The sequence below is a fragment of the Melampsora larici-populina genome (genome assembly GCF_000204055.1).
Source record: "Melampsora larici-populina 98AG31 unplaced genomic scaffold MELLAscaffold_32, whole genome shotgun sequence".
Lineage (NCBI taxonomy): Eukaryota > Fungi > Basidiomycota > Pucciniomycetes > Pucciniales > Melampsoraceae > Melampsora > Melampsora laricis-populina.
Window position 1 is genome coordinate 770351 of NW_006768796.1, and position 18909 is coordinate 789259.

Below are 18909 nucleotides of genomic sequence, written 5' to 3' on the forward strand. Positions count from 1 at the left end.
TTCAATTAAACGTTTTTCTAATTTCGTTTGAGGCAAAGTTACTGTCTTGTTCTTCGCATTCCATACAAAGCCAATATACTTTTGTTCTTCTGCAAACTCAGAGTATTTCGTCACATTAGTTTTAACAATACTTACAATAGACCCGTTATATTCTATTCCAACGTGGCAACAGCCTGCCAAACCACCCCTCCCCTTCTATTGGCACCTGGGTTAACGATGAAACCAATTATACTTGGTATCATCGATAGTTGTCATTGTATATCTCTTGAACTTTCCTTCTTACCAACCCTGCCTATCCCTCATTTCAATCCTGACTGGAAGAGGTTGAGAAGTGCACTTGCCGAAGAGTGGGAATCTTGTTATGTTGAAAACATCCAGGTTTTCAAAGAATGGCGAAATCAATGCAGCTCAATTGCAGGATCTAATTGTGAATGGGTAGAGGAAGTTTTGTAATTCAAAAGTTGTAAAAGTTGTTTTCAAAAGTCGTATATTCAAATGCTCTTCATTTCTAATTTTTCAATTACTTAATCAATCTGATATCTATTCAATCTAATACATTTTTGAAATTTGATTGAAATATCCAAAAGTGGAAAAATGTGGTCCCACATGTGGAATGAGATTTCCCACATGTGGAATAGGATTCCCACATGTGTGATGAAGGGTCCCACATGTGGAATCATAATTTCCACTTTTGGGAACCTTCATCACACATGTGATATCCGCATTCCCACATGTGGGAACCCCTTTCCCTCATGAGGGAACCCCTTTCCCTCATGTGGAAAACCCATTCCCATATGTGGGAAGGGCGCGCCCACATATGGGATCCCAATTCCCTCATGTGGAATCATGCTTCCCACAAATTTGCTCAAATAATACCAAAGGTGACATCACATTTCACACCTGTGGGAACCTTGTTAACACGGTGATCACAATTCCCACCACATGTGGAATCACGGTTCCCACATGTGAGATCATGATTCTCAAATGTGGGATCCTGATTCCCACATGTGGAATCACCATTCCCACATGTGGGAATTAGGATCTCACAAATTTGCTTAACTAATACCAAAGGTGACATTACATTTCACACCAGTGGAATTGCATCACTTTGATTAATGCCTTAATATTAATCAAATTAACGCTTTCAAGCCATAAACCTGTCACACACAGCCACATATGCCATATAGATGAGATCCTACATTTGGGACTAATTTGGTCATATGTGATATTACTTCTCAAGTACACTTTTCACATGTGTGATCAAGTTCACTTATTCCACGTCAGAAATGTGGATCATTTGTGGGATTATATGCTCCACATGTGGGACTCCACCTTAAACATGTGGGATTACCTGGAATTACAAGTCCAAACATTTGTGAATCCTTGTCTCAGATGTGGGATCATTCATACCAGATGTGTGATTACACATCACACATGTGATTACACATGTCCCACATGTGGGACCTTATGTCACACACTGTGATCCCACATGTTCCAATCACTGTTTCCACATGTGGGATTACCGGGAATTACAAGTCCAACATTTGTGATTCCACGTCTCACATGTGGGATCATTCATTCCAGATGTGTGATTATACATCACACATATTTGTGATTCCACGTCTCAGATGTGGGATCATTCATTCCAGATGTGTAATTATACATCACACATGTGATCCCACATGTCCCACAGGTGGGATCATACGTCCCACAGGTGGGATTATGTGTCACACAATGTGTGACACATGATCCCTCCTGTGGGACATGTGGGATCACATGTGTGATGTGTAATCACACACTGTGGGATCATGTGTCACACAGTGTGTGACATGTGATCCCACATGTGGGATTAAACTTAGCAGTGATCATTATCGCCTTTCAGCAAGGCCTTCTGAGCTTTCGCGGCAAGGTTTTCTACATAATCAAACCAACGTCAGAACCCACAGGTTGGAATGTAGCTGAACAAGAGGATATTTTTCGGAATATATCACAATGTATCCAGTTTCCAATAGCCGGATTAGATCACGGAGCTTCAACAAGCTTTTAACGGGATAAATCCCGTCTTGGCGTTTTAACAACGGAATAGATCACGTAACGCAAAAGTACTAGCTCTTGTAATAGCTTTTGTATGTACTTTTAAGGGAAAAGACGGAATATATCATGTGGATGATTTATAAGGATTACTAACTATGGTTGTCTTCTTCTTCCGATCACGATTCGGATGAGGATTTCTCGTTAAAGATTGGACTCATCCCTTTCTTCTTACTTCCTGTTTCTGAGTCATCTCCATCATCCATGTTGAAATCTTCTAAAGTTATGACTGTCTTGTTATGTTGACCTTCTGTTTTGTTTGTTGGATTGTCTGATCTGTCCCCTTCGGATCCTTCACTGTCATCTTCTTCTACAACAGTTGATGTCGCTAGTTGCTTAGTTCCAGCTCTAGTTTTTGGACCTTTAAGTGCTGCTTTCAATATGTTCTCTCTAGCTTTTTGACTTTCTGCGTTTGATTGTGATTCCATTCTCGTATGGAGTAGTGGTTTCGAAAGGAAAAGAAACTTGATAATAGAATTCTCTAGAGCAGAGAGAGAGGACACGAGATGCTGAAAGCCGAGGAAACGCTGAAGTGAGAACGAGAAGGAAAGGAAAGTCTAAGGACTTGAATCAGGGAAAGGAGAGAAGCTTGCGGTTATCTGATAACCGGATCTATCATCTCTAAACGTGACAGGCACCAGGCACAATTCTCGACTTCTCAGCCAACTCGGTCACAAACCAGCGCTCAGACCGGTTGGACAAGTTCACTTAGCCAGTCATCTTGGGTCAAGCTCACATGGACAAGGGTTATTCCTCGTACCTCGTCAAAACCCATCCAATACTATCTCATCATACATCCTACGAGTTGGCTACAACTCTTTACATCAAGGATCTTTGCCTTCAGGAGGTGAAGTCCTCAAATTAGTGCAGGGGAACGCTAACCAAAGCTAATAGCTAACATCAAATCTTGCTGGCTGTTAACGTACATGAACAAATAAGAATGTGCTTGGAGTCTCAGAATACGGATCTGATAGCGTGCGCTAAAGCACTTATAAGCAACTCTCAAACAACAAACTTAAAGATAATGATTCTGACCTGATAGCGTGCGCTAAAGCACTTATAAGCAACTCTCGAACAACAAACTTAAAGATAATGATTCTGACCTGAATAAAAGATCAGATTGATAATGATTAGTTATAAGTTATTGCTAATTGATAACTGATCTTCGGTAGGTTTTTCTCTTCCCAAAGATATTGATTTGTATTCACCTGATAGCGTGCGCTAAAGCACTTATAAGCAACTCTCGAACAACAAACTTAAAGATAATGATTCTGACCTATAACAACAATGGTCTAATCAGAACTAATGTAGATGAAATATAACAGAATGAAAACAATTAATACCTGAATAAAAGATCAGATTGATAATGATTAGTTATAAGTTATCGCTAATTGATAACTGATCTTCGGTAGGTTTCTCTTTATTGATACAGCGTAAACAGTCATGATAAGTGAGAAGAACAAATAACATTAATATAAGATCATATTGATAAAGTAGAATGAAAGATGAAATTTTACTTACTTCTCTTCCCAAAGATGGGGAAAGAGAAGTAAGTCGAGTTAGGCAATGAGTACTATAAGTAGTGTGATTGATAATTAATGACGTCATAAGTCACATTTCGCATGTTGGTTAATCCTGCTTCCTTCCTTCACAAATCCGTTATTTAATCATATGTAACTTTTCTTATTCCCGTCGATTGGATAATTCAACACCCCCCCTCAATTGACATAATTAAAACACCCCTATTCATTACTACCTCTGAGTCCTATTCTTTCTCTGAATTCATTGAAAGTTCCAGGATGAAGGGGCTTTGTAAGTATATCAGCTAACATGTCCTCCGACGCACAATAGATCAATTTAATTATTCCTTCTTTCACTTTCTCTCTCAACCAGTGATGATGAATTTCAATTGCCTTTGTCCTACCGTGCATTACCGCATTTTCTGATATATCAATTGTACTCAAACTATCTGAATTCAATAGATACAGAGTGTCTTGAGGTAAATCTATAGACGCAAGTAACCTAGCCAACCATATCATCTCGTCACCAGCTTCGTTTGCCGCTCTATATTCTGCCTCAGTTGATGATTTTGCCACTGTTTGTTGTAGCCTACTGCGCCAGCTGATAGCTCCTCCACATAACATAAAAACATAGCCTGTTGTAGATCGTCTTGTGCTTTTATCACCTGCCCAATCTGAATCAGCAAAATGCTCTGGCAAAGAAAATCCGTTATTACTTGAAATGAGTGGTGATAATGATGAAGTCGGTGGTGAGATTTGTCTTTCATAATGTATACAGTAATTTAAAGTGCCTTTTAAATATCGAAGAACGTGCTTAAAAGCTTCCCAGTGTCTTAATGATGGATTCTCAAGATGCTGTGATAAACAGCTTACTGCGTACGTGATATCAGGTCTAGTACATTGAGATAAGTACATCAGACTACCAACACCACTTCTATACGGTAAGTTTAATAGACTGAACAATCTAGCTTCATCCGGCGTAGACTTAGTGAGTTTTGTTCCACCCGGAAAAGGAGTCGAAGCTTGTTTAGTCTCAATCATTCCAAATCGTTCCAATAATGATCTCGCCATGCCTTCTTGACCAAGTATATAATGATGTGGACCAGCTCTGAATATTTGAATTCCGACTACACACGTAGAAATCCCCATGTCTTCCATCGGCCAAAATCCACCAATTTCCTTCTTAAATTCATCAATGTTGTTTCCAGTAATAGCTAGGTCATCAACGTGTAGATAGAATAAACATACGTCATGAGATCTTCGTCTTATATACACACATTCATCGGCAGGTGATTGTACAAAGCCTGCCTTTAAGCATTTCGATTTGAAATCATCGTTCCACTCCCTAGCTGATTGCTTCAGACCGTACAGAGCTTGTAATAAGTTGGCGACTAGATCTTGTCCTTTGATTACGATCTCATAACCTTCAGGTTGCTCCATAAATATTCTATGCTTCAAACCACTGTTAAGAAAGGCAGCTATAGCATCCATAGAATGTATTGGTAAGCCGTGATAAGTCGCAAAGGCCACAACAGTCCGAAAGGAAGCTGGTTTCCCTGTTGGCGCAAAAGTTTCATCGTAATCCACTCCATGAGTTTGAGTATAGCCTTTCGCTACGATTCTAGCCTTATGTTTGTTGATTGAACCATCAGGATTAAGCTTGACCTTAAAATGCCACTTACTCCCTATAACAGGTTGATCTGAGGGTCTCGGAACTAGACGCCATACATTCCTGTCTTGCATATTCTTCATTTCTTTATTGCAAGCATCTTTCCATTTATGTCTATCTGAACTGTTCATAGCTGATTTGAAATTGTGTGGTTCTTGAACTAATCGAACTATAGATCCTACAGCGAATGCATTCGGAAATGAGTCATGTAAGTCTGTAAATGCACCTTCATCATCCCAATAAGCGTAACTTGCTGATGGTGTAAATCTTTCAACAGGTCTTCTGTCTCTTTCAGAGCGTCGAGGTGCAGTAGTGCTTGTATCATCTGATTGTTGTGGTGCAGGTTCAATATCTATAGGCGCAGTAAATTCAATGATATCGTCCTGGTGCATTCCTTCACCACCAGGCAATGGAGCGTCGTCGTCCTGCTCCTCCTGTGGAGGATCGAGAACGGAAGGATCCGATAGATGTAACTCCTCATCATCATCAAGCGACAAATGAGATATGTCGAAGGTCTTCATTTTCTTGAAAGGAAAAACTGTTTCCTTGAACAACACATCGTGCGATATTACGATATTGTTAGTGTCAAAAATAAATACCTCATAATTTAGATTGTGTTCAGTGTGGCCAAGTAAGATAGCCTGTCGAGATACTTGCTGAAACTTGCCATGACGGACAGCGTTTCTAATAAGGATGTAGCATAAACAACCAATCGGTCTAACATGAGTGACATCAGGTTGACGACCATGCCATATCTCAAAAGGGGTCTTATTATTTGGAAGTGAAGTTGTGATAGTACGATTCTTTAAGTAGACCGCAGATTTGATAGCGTACAGCCAGAACTTAATTGGGAGGTTAGCTTCGAGCATCATTGCTCTCGCCGGTTCAGTGATTGTCCTATTGGACCTCTCGGCGACTCCGTTCTCCTCAGGTGTGTAAGTTGCAGTTGTTCGCAAGTAGATACCCTCGTCCTTACAGTAAGGTACCAAAGTGTCATTTATGAATTCATAGCCGTTGTCGAGAGTAAAAGATTTAACTTTGGAGTTGCATTGCCTTTCAACTAAAGCAATGTATTGACGGATTTTATCAAATACTACGTCTGCTGATTTAGTAGTCAGACCGACAACATGACGATATCTCGAATAATCGTCGGTGAATAACATGAAATAAGAACTGCCACATATGGCATTGGTGCAAATGATGCCGCTGAGATCTAAGTGAATATTTTCTAAAAGAGATGAGCTTCGAATATGAAAATGATTGTGAGGAACACGATGCCCTTTAGCAAGGTCACAAGAATCACATGAAAATTTGTCGGGGATGACAGATGCATCAACGTCCAACCCCTTCACCACATCCTTTGCCACCATCGATTTCATATATCTAATATTCGGATGACCTAGACGGCGATGCAAGTTAATGACTTCGTTAGTTGATGATGTGCTAGCGTTTGCTTCAGGATTGATGTTGACAGCTGAAACCGGTCTCACGTATGATCGTAAAAATTTAGTACCATTGGTCAGAGCACCTTTGAAAGCCTTAAGATCATCTTTGATAATGATAAATGAATCAATCTCCTTCTTGATAATGAAGTTGTCGTTCAACAGGATGGTGCCTCCGATCAAACTGCGTTTGAGATCGGGAATATATAGACAGTCATTAAGCACAAAAACATGACCATCCGGACCCGAAAATTTGACACTTCCACGACCGTGAATCTTAAGGGTCGCCTTGCCACCTGCCATATCCAATGATTCGTTGTAGCTTTGAATATCAGTGTAATCAAAGAACACGTATCGCTCTTTGAACATGTGGTGAGAGGCGGCTGTGTCGATCAAGACCTCAGTAGCTTGTGGTTTGTCAGCTAATGATAGTTTAGATAGAGATTGGCATGCGATATGACTAGCTGAAGCGTTGAGAGAGTTGAATGCATTTTCAAGTTGTTCAACAGTAGGTTCGTCTCGAAATATGGTCGCCGCAGCCAAAGAATCACTTAAGTTCCTAGGAGGTTCACCATTCCATTGTCCTAACTTAACTCGTTGTTCAATCCATTCTCGTTGCAAGTGTTCGTTTCCAGGACGTTTGAAACATTTGATTGGTTCATGACCGTTACCCGTACATTTTGATTTAGTACATTTGACCTTGAATTTGCCACGAGATGAAGAGTTTGATACAAAGTGAGCTTCTGCAGCATGATGAATAGCCGGTGATTGTTTAGAGACAACAGAACCTCTAGTGAGCATAGAATCAGCATCTAATCTTTTCTTCAATTCCGATACAACTTTATCATAATTCTTGATACCCGCTATAGTTATCTCTCTGGCATCTCGAAAGTGATTGTCGTGAAGTGACATTAATAACTTTCGACCGAGATCGTCATCACTCATTTGTCCTCCCGCAGTCTTGTATTTGTTCACGGCGTTTTGAAAATTCTGAATGTGAGTCAAGAGAGGAACATTTGGTGCTTGAACTAAAACATTTACAGCTCGTTCTAGTAACAATCGAATTTCTTCGGACTTGCTGGAATGATGTTCTGCTACAGCCTTCCATAGTTTCGAAGGTAAGTCTTGAGTTTCAGGTCCGTCATCATTATAGATAGTTATTTTGGGTTCAAATCTAGCTCTGTTAATGTCGTCCATATTATTTAACATCCAGATCGTGATAGAGGATCGAGCAACTTCATCTGTGAATTGACTATTTTCCAATTTAATTTCATCCGAAGACAAATAATCAGAAAGGAACACAGATTTCAAACCACCACGGATAAAGGACGCCCATAGCGTATAATTTTCATCAGTTAGAAGTTTTGATGATCTTCCTAATGATTGATTTAGAAGCATAGCTTGTTGTTGAGGGCTTGAAAGATTAGGAACAATTGATGATGCCATATTTGTGTTGAAATTAGGATTAGTTGTAGGATTAGAATTTGGTAGTGGATTAGATGAAGGACTTGGATTCATAGATATGTCAGATGTTTGTGTTGTGAGTAGTTGTGAAATAAATCTAGTTGTCTGATCGGCTTCTTCTTCTGAAATTTCTGAGTGTTCGGATGAAGGTACTTGGCTAGTTGATTGTGAAAAGAAAAGATCCGGAGCTTGACCTTGACTCATGTGTTTATTCGATCGAAGATATGTCTCTTGCTACCATAAGAATGTGCTTGGAGTCTTGGAATACGGATCTGATAGCGTGAGCTAAAGCACTTATAAGCAACTCTTGAACAACAAACTTAAATATAATGATTCTGACCTGAATAAAAGATCAGATTGATAATGATTAGTTATAAGTTATTGCTAATTGATAACTGATCTTCGGTAGGTTTTTCTCTTCCCAAAGATATTGATTTGTATTCACCTGATAGCGTGCGCTAAAGCACTTATAAGCAACTCTCGAACAACAAACTTAAAGATAATGATTCTGACCTATAACAACAATGGTCTAATCAGAACTAATGTAGATGAAATATAACAGAATGAAAACAATTAATACCTGAATAAAAGATCAGATTGATAATGATTAGTTATAAGTTATTGCTAATTGATAACTGATCTTCAGTAGGTTTCTATTTATTGATACAGCGTAAACAGTCATGATAAGTGAGAAGAACAAATAACATTAATATAAGATCATATTGATAAAGTAGAATGAAAGATGAAATTTCACTTACTTCTCTTCCCAAAGATGGGGAAAGAGAAGTAAGTCGAGTTAGGCAATGAGTACTATAAGTAGTGTGATTGATAATTAATGACGTCATAAGTCACATTTCACATGTTGGTTAATCCTGCTTCCTTCCTTCACAAATCCGTTATTTAATCATATGTAACTTTTCTTATTCCCGTCGATTGGATAATTCAACAACAAATCCAGCTAACGCTAAAAATGTAGCAATACCAAGTTAACAAAAATTCCAGGATCTGGTAGCATAGATCACCACATCTAACGGAAAACGTTGGTGTAGATGGATGAAAAAGTTACGCTACCAGCTTCTCTAACACTTTTTTAGCGTAATTGGTCCAGTGTTGTATAAACCCCTCCTCTTCCAACTTTAGCAGAGAAACCTACTTATTATCATTACACAACTCACCATCAAAACATACTTGATTCTTCACCAAGAATATTGAGTGAAGTGATATTGTTGTACTTTCATTAACATACTTCCTTTCTTTAATTTGTTCAGGTTTTTGTAAAGCCTCAACTGGTGTTCTGAGCTGGTGGGATTAATAGCTAACAGAAAAAGCTTAAAATTTAACAAAGGGCACCTCATAAAGAGTCTAAAGTACCCCGCAGCACCTCTGAATCCTCAGAGTATAAAGAACTGTAGGCTCCAGAGTTTTGATACCAACCAGAGCTCAGAGCCAGATCCTTAGAAGGACAGCTCAGCCATCCCACTGGCAGCAAATCCTCTTTTTAGAGGTCAACTAACTGTAGTCTTCACTTGGGTGTACCAAGTGAAGACTCTTATTACTATCCTTACTTCACCTTTTTAGTTAAGAGTCAGCCCAATAGTTTCTGACCCCTCTCACCAACAATGTCTGCATCCGGGTCAAGCCTGCTCATGATAAATCATCAAATATTGGGTGTGCTGAGACCTTTTTCAACCACTACCAAGAGTGTTGCAATATGCATACTAGGAAATGTCAGCCTACAATCATCATGGCAAGAGATGAAAGAAGGTGCATGGATAATGTAGATTCAGTTTATAAGCATAGAAGTTGGCAAATCTGATCAGCGTAAGAGGGAAGAAATAGAGATTGATCAACTGTAGAGTGTAGTTTGATAGGAAACAATCAGGTAGGATATATGCTAGGTTTTGGATTGTGAAATTCCACCTTCATGACAATGGATTGAGCTTATAAAAGATTGACTGTTGGATATCATCTGCAACATAGTTTTATGGGAATTTCTGTGTATTTCATAGCATTTACAATGGTTGCCATTGTCTTTGCACTGACCACTATGGATTTCAAACTCAACAAAGCCCCTTGCTCCTTGCTAGGCCTTGACACGGGAGGAGCAACGGCTTTGTCAAGTTTTTATGAATGTAAGGTGTGGTGGATTGCATGTAGTGGAAGAATTTTTTTACATTGTGTACATTAATAGGATCTATCCAAGGTCCTGGGCTTGCAGCAGAGTCGCATGCAACTTATGTGTTGCAGTGGCTCTGTAGACTTCAACTTCACAAGCATGTTATAGCCCAAGGATCAGTAATGCCTTGGCCAGAAAGTGATGTAAAATATGCACATATGGCTAGAGTATACTTTATTTCTTTGTTTCAGTGGTGCTTTCTCTTGTAGGTAGCTGTGCAGAGGTATTTAAAGATTGAACCTTGCAAATTACTCAACTCTCACCTCATGGAGCATACAAGTTAGTGGTAAGTTACTTCTGAATCCAACCAGGCTGGGACAGCCTGGAAGTTGGATGAGCTCTCTGAACTACCTTTGATCCATGAGGTGAGATCATATAAATATTGATATAGGGGGTCGGTCATGTACGGTTCTTGCGGTGTCGTCATGGTCGATTAGCTTAGTTGGTAGAGCGTGGTACTAATACTGCGTGTATCAATGCCAAGGTCATGGGTTCGAGCCCCATATGGACCACTCCCCTTTTTTGAGCTCAAACCCTCAACCTTAATTTCTCTGTTGTAGAAACAATGTGGAAATTCACTTGTTTGTTTTGCTTTCTTTGTATGGATGCATTTTATGTGTGCTACCTGGCTGATCTCCTTTTCTGAGACTAAAGGGATGCTGGAATTTCACCAACGTCCAACAAAGAAACTGAATAAACCTTTTGCATTTTTTCCACTACAGCCATTCCGATATTGCTTGTTGCTCCGGTTTGAAAAAGGAAAAGTGAAACCTAAGTTTTTACCTGTTTTTACTCAATAAAACTTAAAACTTGGCTGTAATTCAAGGCAATACAGCCAAATTCCAGATTTTAGCCGGTTAAAACTTAGGTTTCAAGCTCACAAACTTTTTCTTTTTCAAACAGGTGCGACAAGCAATATCGGAATGGCTGTATGTGGAAACTTTGACATGTCATATTAAAATGGACGCTGTGTTTATGGATGTATCTGCTAACCACTTGAGTGTGTCTGGCTAGTTTTTGCTCCTTTATCAAATAAGCTAGTTGAAAGAACAACCCCCAAGCTCTTGAAGCAAAGAATTCAACTTGGTTGGTTCCATCCCCTTTGAGCTTTACCTGCCAAATTATAACTGGTGTGTTATTTTGGAGAAGTTCATAAATTGCATTTGGTCTTCAAAGTCTCCCTTACAAAGGTTTTTACACATGAAAAAACACCAGAACAGATTCCTCAGATGTTTTTGGAACGGATAAACCTAAAGGTTTTAGCCTTAAGAAACAAACGAGTTTCCCTTCCCTATGTATCACAAAGCAACTTGTATTCTTTCTTAGTGAATCAGCCTTTCCCCTACTCTCTTTCCACCCAGAAGGCTATTTCCTTCATCAAGCATTTGTTTAATATCAATAGGATCATTCTCCTCCACAGAACCATTGCCCGCAAATCCTTCATCAGCTGTTGTGTATCCTTCTGGAGATGTCAAAGCATTGAAACTGTACAATTCTTTGCAAAAAAGAATAGTCAGGATTTCAAGCTACAGATCAAAGGTCATAAGCAATAATGAAATTTGATATCAACCTCCTGGTGAAGCCTTTGTAGAAGTGTGTCTCAAGTCAGCTTCATCCAATGAAATTTTCCTCGGTTGTTCAAGTTTTGCATCACGCGCTTTTGGGTCACTTAATCCTCTGTGTTCAAGGTCTGTGAAGCTATACAAAATCAGCTTCATCGTTGGGGAGTTTGTAAGTCACGAATCATGAAGTTTTCATTTCAATTTTTTTTTGGCAAAAAATTATTGTTTTTTTACCTGCCTCATTTACAAAATGTTGGTAATCCTCATCAAGCTCTGTTTAACAGTTTTCAAACAATGAATTGAAATTTGAGTCCAAATCATATCCATGCAATTTAAGAATAGACATTACTGATCTCCTTTAGTTAAAATATTGGGAACTAAATAATAATAAAGCAAAAGAGTATTAAGATTTATTAGTAAAAAAACCTCATAACCCCGGAGATCTCAGTTAATATTCCAGCCATACCTATATGAGTTGTTTCCAAGAAATCTTCTTCATTTCCACACAAGATCTTCATTAAACTTTTCTTCATCATAGGTTTTGTTAAAGCTCTCCAACTTGATTTACCTCCTAATTCATTGTCTTGTCTTATATTCTTCTGGTATGATTGGAGAAACAAAGTCAAAGAATATTTTTTGGAAATCAAAGATTTATCAATCAATATCTTTGGTCTATACAAAGATATCAATTTGAAAATCATGAAGGTTTGTAGTAAAGGAATTTGATATGAACCTCTTGCTGGAGTTTTTATAGAATTACATCTCAGATTTGTTTTGCTAAATTTGATTCCGGTCTTTGATTGAAGTTTTACATCACGTGCTTCTGGATCACTTACTCCTCCGTATTCGAGGTCTGTAAACAAACAGAGAATTAATATCATTCATGATAACCAATTAGACAAACAAACATCAGTGAAATTATATCTTTTTTTTCATTTCAATAAGCAAAATTAATTGCCTGCATCATTTACAAAGTTTTTGTAATCCTCACCAAGTTCTATTAATTGTTTGGTACACCCAACTTGAGTTTATACTCGTAGTTTTATTCTAAGAGTTTCATAATGCAAACCACTTACCTCCTTTGGGTAGACCATTTGAATCCAAGACTATAAAGAAGGAGAACAATTGTTAGTGTCTCTCATTGTCATGTTGCTTGAGATTAAAGGTAATTTTTCCAAGTCAAAATCTTACTTACTTGAACATGATCTCGTTCTGTTGACCAAACCAAAAATCAATCAAAATCTATTGAATTTCTTTTACCAAAACCAATGGTTTCCAAACTTCAAAGTAGACAAAAGTCATCACTCACTTCTTGAAGGACTCAGGCCAATAGGATGACTAGATGATTTGCTATTAATATTTTCTTTTTCATGGGACGTCATTGACAGACTGAGAGATGAAGAAGATGAAATGAAATCCGATGAAAATGGACATTCTTCATAAACAAAACAAGGGGAAGAGGAATCTGATTTGGGTGAATGTTTGACTTGGAAATTTACCTAATTACTATTGGTGTAATCGCTAGATCTAGGATTTACTTGAGGAATCATCTGTTTGAGTTCAAATTACAATATGTAGTTGAGCCAAATTCAATTGCGGTCATCATCCCATCTATAGTTGAGACGCACTTCCATATCACATCTCACCGGGCCATGTAGTTGCTTCTTGCCAATGGCGTCGAGCAAAAGTGGCTGTCTGGGTTGATTTGGAGTTTAATATTTAGCATGGTTTATAGGGGCCCGATCGGTTGCCGTCAACCTCGCAGGTGTACGCCTTGCAAGCGTATGCATGTGCAGGTTGACAAGGTCCGCCTCACAGGTTGACTGAGAGACTGGGCTGTTTGGTAGCCCAAACTCAACCCTCATGAAACCCAAAGTCCATGGGTTTAAATTTACAGCGCTTCAAGAATCCTTCGATTTTTTTAATGCAAGAAAACAAAATAAATGTCCAAAACCCTTGCTAAAACCCTTGCTGAAACCGATTTTGTACTAGAATCTGTCAAATTTGAGCTGTCCAAATGAGTTTTTTCCAAGTTTTGTCCAAAACTTTAAAAAAAAGACCACCAAATAAACCAAAGGATTCTTGAAGAACTGTAATGAAGAGGCTATTTTTTGAAGTCTTTCAAAACATCAATCAAAAATTGATCAATATTTCATTCCACCCATTCACCTCAATTCAATATTGATTGATATTTCATTTCAGCAAATGAAAGCATATACAGATCGTCTTAAACTTCCTGTGTTGGAAGTCAAAATACTGTCAATGAATTGTCTTCAAAGCTCCCACTCTGCTATTAACCTAAACGTTACAATTCATGTTGCTTTGATTTTAGATTTTCAAGCTGTTTTTTTAAAACATAACAATGATGTGTTTGTTATTTTCTGCTTTGAGTGCATGAATATCATCATTTATGTTAATAAGATAATCTAAATATAAAAAGAAAGAAAGATGAATCGAATTGATTTGATAGAGTTTTCTTTTTGAAGCCAAGTTCATGGCAGTAGGCAGGTCAACCTGCCAGAATGCAGCAAAACGGTCAACCTGCCAGGTTGACCATTTTGGCTGGTAGACCTGCGGGGTGTACGCTTCACCCTTTTTGAAAAAGGGTGTACCAAACGGCACAACACCCAGGTGTACGCTTCAAACTGCCTTGAAGCGTACGCCTGAACTTTTAGCTGGGTCAACCTGCAAGGTTGACGGCAACCGAACGGGACCTAGGTTTCCTTCTGATATAGTTCAACACCGCTGGTAACAACACAAGCAACAGCTCTGCATTCAGGAAGCGGTTTTTACAAAGGGAGATGGAATTTTACACAAGCCACTTTACACAGACTACCCCGGTGTAAAATTCAAAAAAGGCCCATTTTGTCAACTATAAGAGGTTCTGCGGAGCAGAACCTCTATTAATTTAACAAATACATAACCAAATGGTTGAACCATTTTAGAGAACAAAATATACATAGTAAATAAAAAACCTACATCGCTATCACTCAGTGTCAAGAGTGTAAAACAAAAATACTTTTAATAGTTAGATAATACCTAAGTCGAGTTAACCAAAAACTCGAGATAGATTTAAAAGAAAGGGTCTGGTCTGACGAACAGACCCTGACCAGCTGAACCCTTAACTACCAATCCCCATCATAGCATTCGACTAGACTAGGCAAAATCAACCAATGACCTAATTGAACCCTGAAGGAAATCACTCGTCAAATCAAGGAAAACCAACATATAAAATGTGAGGTACCTTTTTGATAAAGAAGAAAAATCATCTTTTTACTTAACACCAACTTTTTACACAAATTCATTTTTAAACAATCCCCTGTTTTAAAATAAAAGATCAAACTCGCACTCTCATTTTCTTTTTTCATCTGAATCACAGTTATACTCTAAAATCTTATTCCTTAGTTTCTTATCCTATCAAACTCGTGTTCCAGATAGATATTTCTTTTTTCCTTCTCTTCATCCTTATCATTTTCCACCCCCTCAGGACGTTAAAGATTGTGATAGCATAATCTATCTTTGACTAAAGTTCCTAATTTCAACCACCCATTTTTGATAAAGACCTGTTTTATCAAACTAACGCTGAAGCGTCATCCTAAGGCACCACTTACAATTAAAACCCGTATTCTCCTTGGAAGGTAGTTGAAAGTGAGTGCATTTTTTTCTTCAAAACTGGCAGCGGTTTCATTCCGCACCTAAGACAGTTATAACTAACATCTATAACTATTACCAATTACTCACAAAGAATCTGAAAAATAATCTCCCTCTAGTTTTGAGAAAATTCTTGTCTAAAACTAGATAGAATACATTTTGTGAGTACATTTCAACTTCAAACTAGCTAGTTCTTCGCCGAATCATAGTCTCAAGTTGACACATTTTTTCCAATTTTAATCAAGTCCCTCAATCCTTGCAAGGCCTCGTGACAGTGTGAGGGACTTGCCCCCCCAAAAAAAATCATTGCCTAAGAAGTAGTCTGTATCAAGCTCAAAATTAATACATCACTTTAACTTTGCTATGCATCAATAAACCCATCTTGAATCAAAGAAACAAAATGAGGGTGATCATATATATTTTCTTGAATTTCAAGTGCTTTCAGATGATCTACCAGTGGTCTTTTCAGCTGTTTCTGAGCGACGAACCTGCTTGAAGCCTGCATGTCTCAGAAACAAGTGAAAAATTCCAACCATGGATCACCCAAGAGAAAAACTCCCCAGGGAGGTACAGGGTAGCTTGAAGCTTGAGACAAAGAAAGTGTAGGAGATCACTGAAATCATCTTTTTCCTTTGCTTAAAAATGGATTTCTTGAGCCACTAAAATTTTGAAGGGTTATATTCATTTTTAACTCAATACAGGCCACTTCTCAGGCCAAACATGTCTTCTTAGTGGTAAGCACCTGAGGCCATGCTAGGAATGAGGGACTTGGTTAAGTTGGCATTTTTTTTGAATTCTATACTGATGTTTTGTTTTTTTGTCTGTGCAAAAAATTCCTGGCTTGAAAGTTCAGTGTAAAAGTGCAGATCCCAGAAGTGGTATGGATTGTTAAACTGGAACTAGCCCAATCAGAGGTGGGTTCCACATTAATGAATCACACTTGGTTGTTTCTGCATCTTGCTGCGTCTTGTGGTTTGCCATATATATCATTATTATCTTGAAATATTGAATCTTTCTCTCGCAAGCATCCAGACATACTCAGGTCTGCACATCACATATTCAATTTATTAATCTACCAATGGACCTTCATAACACACATATATGTAGAAGCATCACAACACATAAACAGGAAAACAATAAAAGCACCAAAATAATGAAAATGATAAGAAGTAAGAATTAATTTGTCAACTGTTGATTATGTAGGAGAGCCAGGACCCCGGTATGCTCCTATGAAGGGTACAGATCTAGAATTGTGACTTTTGAGCTCGCGCGGAGATACGACATATGGGATTAAACAGCGTTCTCTTGGATTTTACCGGTTTCTGCCTGAATTTCAGAGTCGCTAAGTCCAATACAGCTGATTGAAAAGACTAAACCTGTCTTAAAGCTATGGGTAAAGCCAGGGACAAGTTTCCGAGCAAGCTCAAAAGTCACATTTTTGGATCTGTACCCCTTATAAGAGCATGCCGGGGTCCTGGAGAGCCTTGCTTTTGATCATCAACTGTAGGAAACATTTCTAGGGTGAGTTCTGCATTCCTTAATGCCTTAGACCTGCATGTTGGCTCATTCCACTTCTTCTACCTTCCCAGATTCTAAGTGATCACCATGCAGTGTTCACTCCACTCAATCTTGAGGCTCAAGTTCAGTACGCCCTGGCCATCCATGCATGTTTCCTGGAGGTCTTCAGGTCTATTCCAGGACCGGCTCTCAGCTTTACACAAGCCTCACCAACCCCGCGTACCTCCCGGAGCTTGAAATACTGTTACCGTAAGGCCTGCAGCATCTCAAGGTCAAAAATTCAAGGGAAGATCTTATTTGTTTGCATGCCGCATACGAGGGATTTAATGTCAAGGGGATCAGTTTTCCGTATCCGGTGACAGGACATTGTTAGATAGACAGAACACTCCAGCTCCTCGGCTTTATATGTAAAAATCGCTCGAGGACACGACCAAAAAAGAAATGCTCATTTGTGCAAACGTGTTATATAATATTTGATACAATTTTAATGTAGAAGACAAGGTTAGGATAGATTTATCGACTGTGACAGATCAGTAACCATCGAGGCCGACTTGCTGATGACCTGATAAATCACCCTTCTTTCTCGCCTCTCCTTGATGCTGGGTAACAGGATCCTTGGTAACTAAAAGACAAATCGATTCCCTAAGTATCAAAACGATTAAGACAAACAAGAAAGAGATGTACGAACTTTTTCCTTTGAGTTCTTCAAAGGTGCCTTTGACTTTATCGCCCACACCGGGTTTGTTCCCAGTAGAACTAGCACCACCTACGCCTCCGTGAGCATGTTGTGCACCATGGCCAGTGATGTTGTCTACAAAAGATGTTAGGTTTTAGTAAATATGTTTGACTATTGACTTGGTAATGGCACGGAGGTATCAAAAACAATCTTGCTGGAAAAGTATTCCACTCACCTGTTTGACCAACACCTCCCGCCGCGACACCGGCGCGAGCACCTAATAGAAAGACAAAACCTCAGCATCTCATCGAACGTTCTCCAGGATGAACCACAAGGTATAAAAGTATGACTTACCGAGCCCTTGATCGGAATAATCTCCACCGAGCCCTTCGCCAGCTTAAAGGAAGTGAAAAAAGTGAAACAAGAATGAGTTTAGGAAACCTTGAGATTGATTCTTCTATGAACGAACTCACTTTTTGCACCACCATGGTGATGGGCACCGCCTAAGAGGATATATCGTCATTTTCGAGCCAGTAGAAACCTTTATACTAGATTCATAAGCATGGACACTTACCTGGAACTTCACTCCCAAGACCTTGATCTTTACGTTGTCATAAATCGATGAACAAGTCATGAAGAGGTTTTAGTATCAAATCAAAAGGACAGGGAAGAAACTAATGAGTTCACGTGGAACAGAAACTAGGTTATTGATTATAATTGGAAAAACGCTAACGGGTTCGTTGACCAGTTTGATCGCCTAAACCACTATCATGAGTATTACTATTGAATGCCATTTTTGAAAATATAATTTATAATGATTAAGAATAAATTATGTATAGTAAGGTGATGGTAATGGTGATGGAAGGTAAACTAGTGAACTCGATTGCGAATATTTAAATAGTAATTCGAAAAAATCAAAACATTCAAAACCAATGATATCATGACGTCATGGATGATCTGAGAGATTAAGGGGATCACTCAATTCGTCATGAGACCTATGATCTTCAATAAACCACAGCCATTTCATTTAATCGTCACTCTCAAATCCAAGTAAGACAATTAACTTTGGCTTAACAAATCCGAGTGGTGATTGCTAAGATTACATAAGATATGATATCATTTTTAATCATCAATCAATCA

General features: G+C 38.6%; 3 protein-coding genes across 3 annotated transcripts; all 3 read right to left on the reverse strand.

Moving 5' to 3' along the window:
- Positions 1-2210: 2210 nt before the first annotated feature.
- On the reverse strand, positions 2211-2519 carry MELLADRAFT_108866 (uncharacterized protein; the record flags this gene model as incomplete). Its single annotated transcript, XM_007412721.1, has 1 exon — positions 2211-2519. One exon carries the CDS (start codon positions 2517-2519, stop codon positions 2211-2213), a length of 309 nt encoding a protein of 102 aa, XP_007412783.1.
- Positions 2520-11684: 9165 nt separating this feature from the next.
- MELLADRAFT_108867 (uncharacterized protein) lies at positions 11685-13306 on the reverse strand (the record flags this gene model as incomplete). Its single annotated transcript, XM_007412720.1, has 8 exons — positions 11685-11857; positions 11933-12060; positions 12274-12301; positions 12391-12596; positions 12761-12777; positions 13001-13030; positions 13120-13136; positions 13234-13306. The coding sequence occupies 8 exons, from the start codon at positions 13304-13306 to the stop codon at positions 11685-11687; spliced, it is 672 nt and encodes a 223-aa protein (XP_007412782.1).
- Positions 13307-17527: 4221 nt separating this feature from the next.
- On the reverse strand, positions 17528-18654 carry MELLADRAFT_75250 (uncharacterized protein; the record flags this gene model as incomplete). Its single annotated transcript, XM_007412719.1, has 7 exons — positions 17528-17715; positions 17782-17904; positions 18005-18046; positions 18124-18165; positions 18243-18272; positions 18344-18370; positions 18503-18654. The coding sequence occupies 7 exons, from the start codon at positions 18561-18563 to the stop codon at positions 17624-17626; spliced, it is 417 nt and encodes a 138-aa protein (XP_007412781.1).
- Positions 18655-18909: the final 255 nt, after the last annotated feature.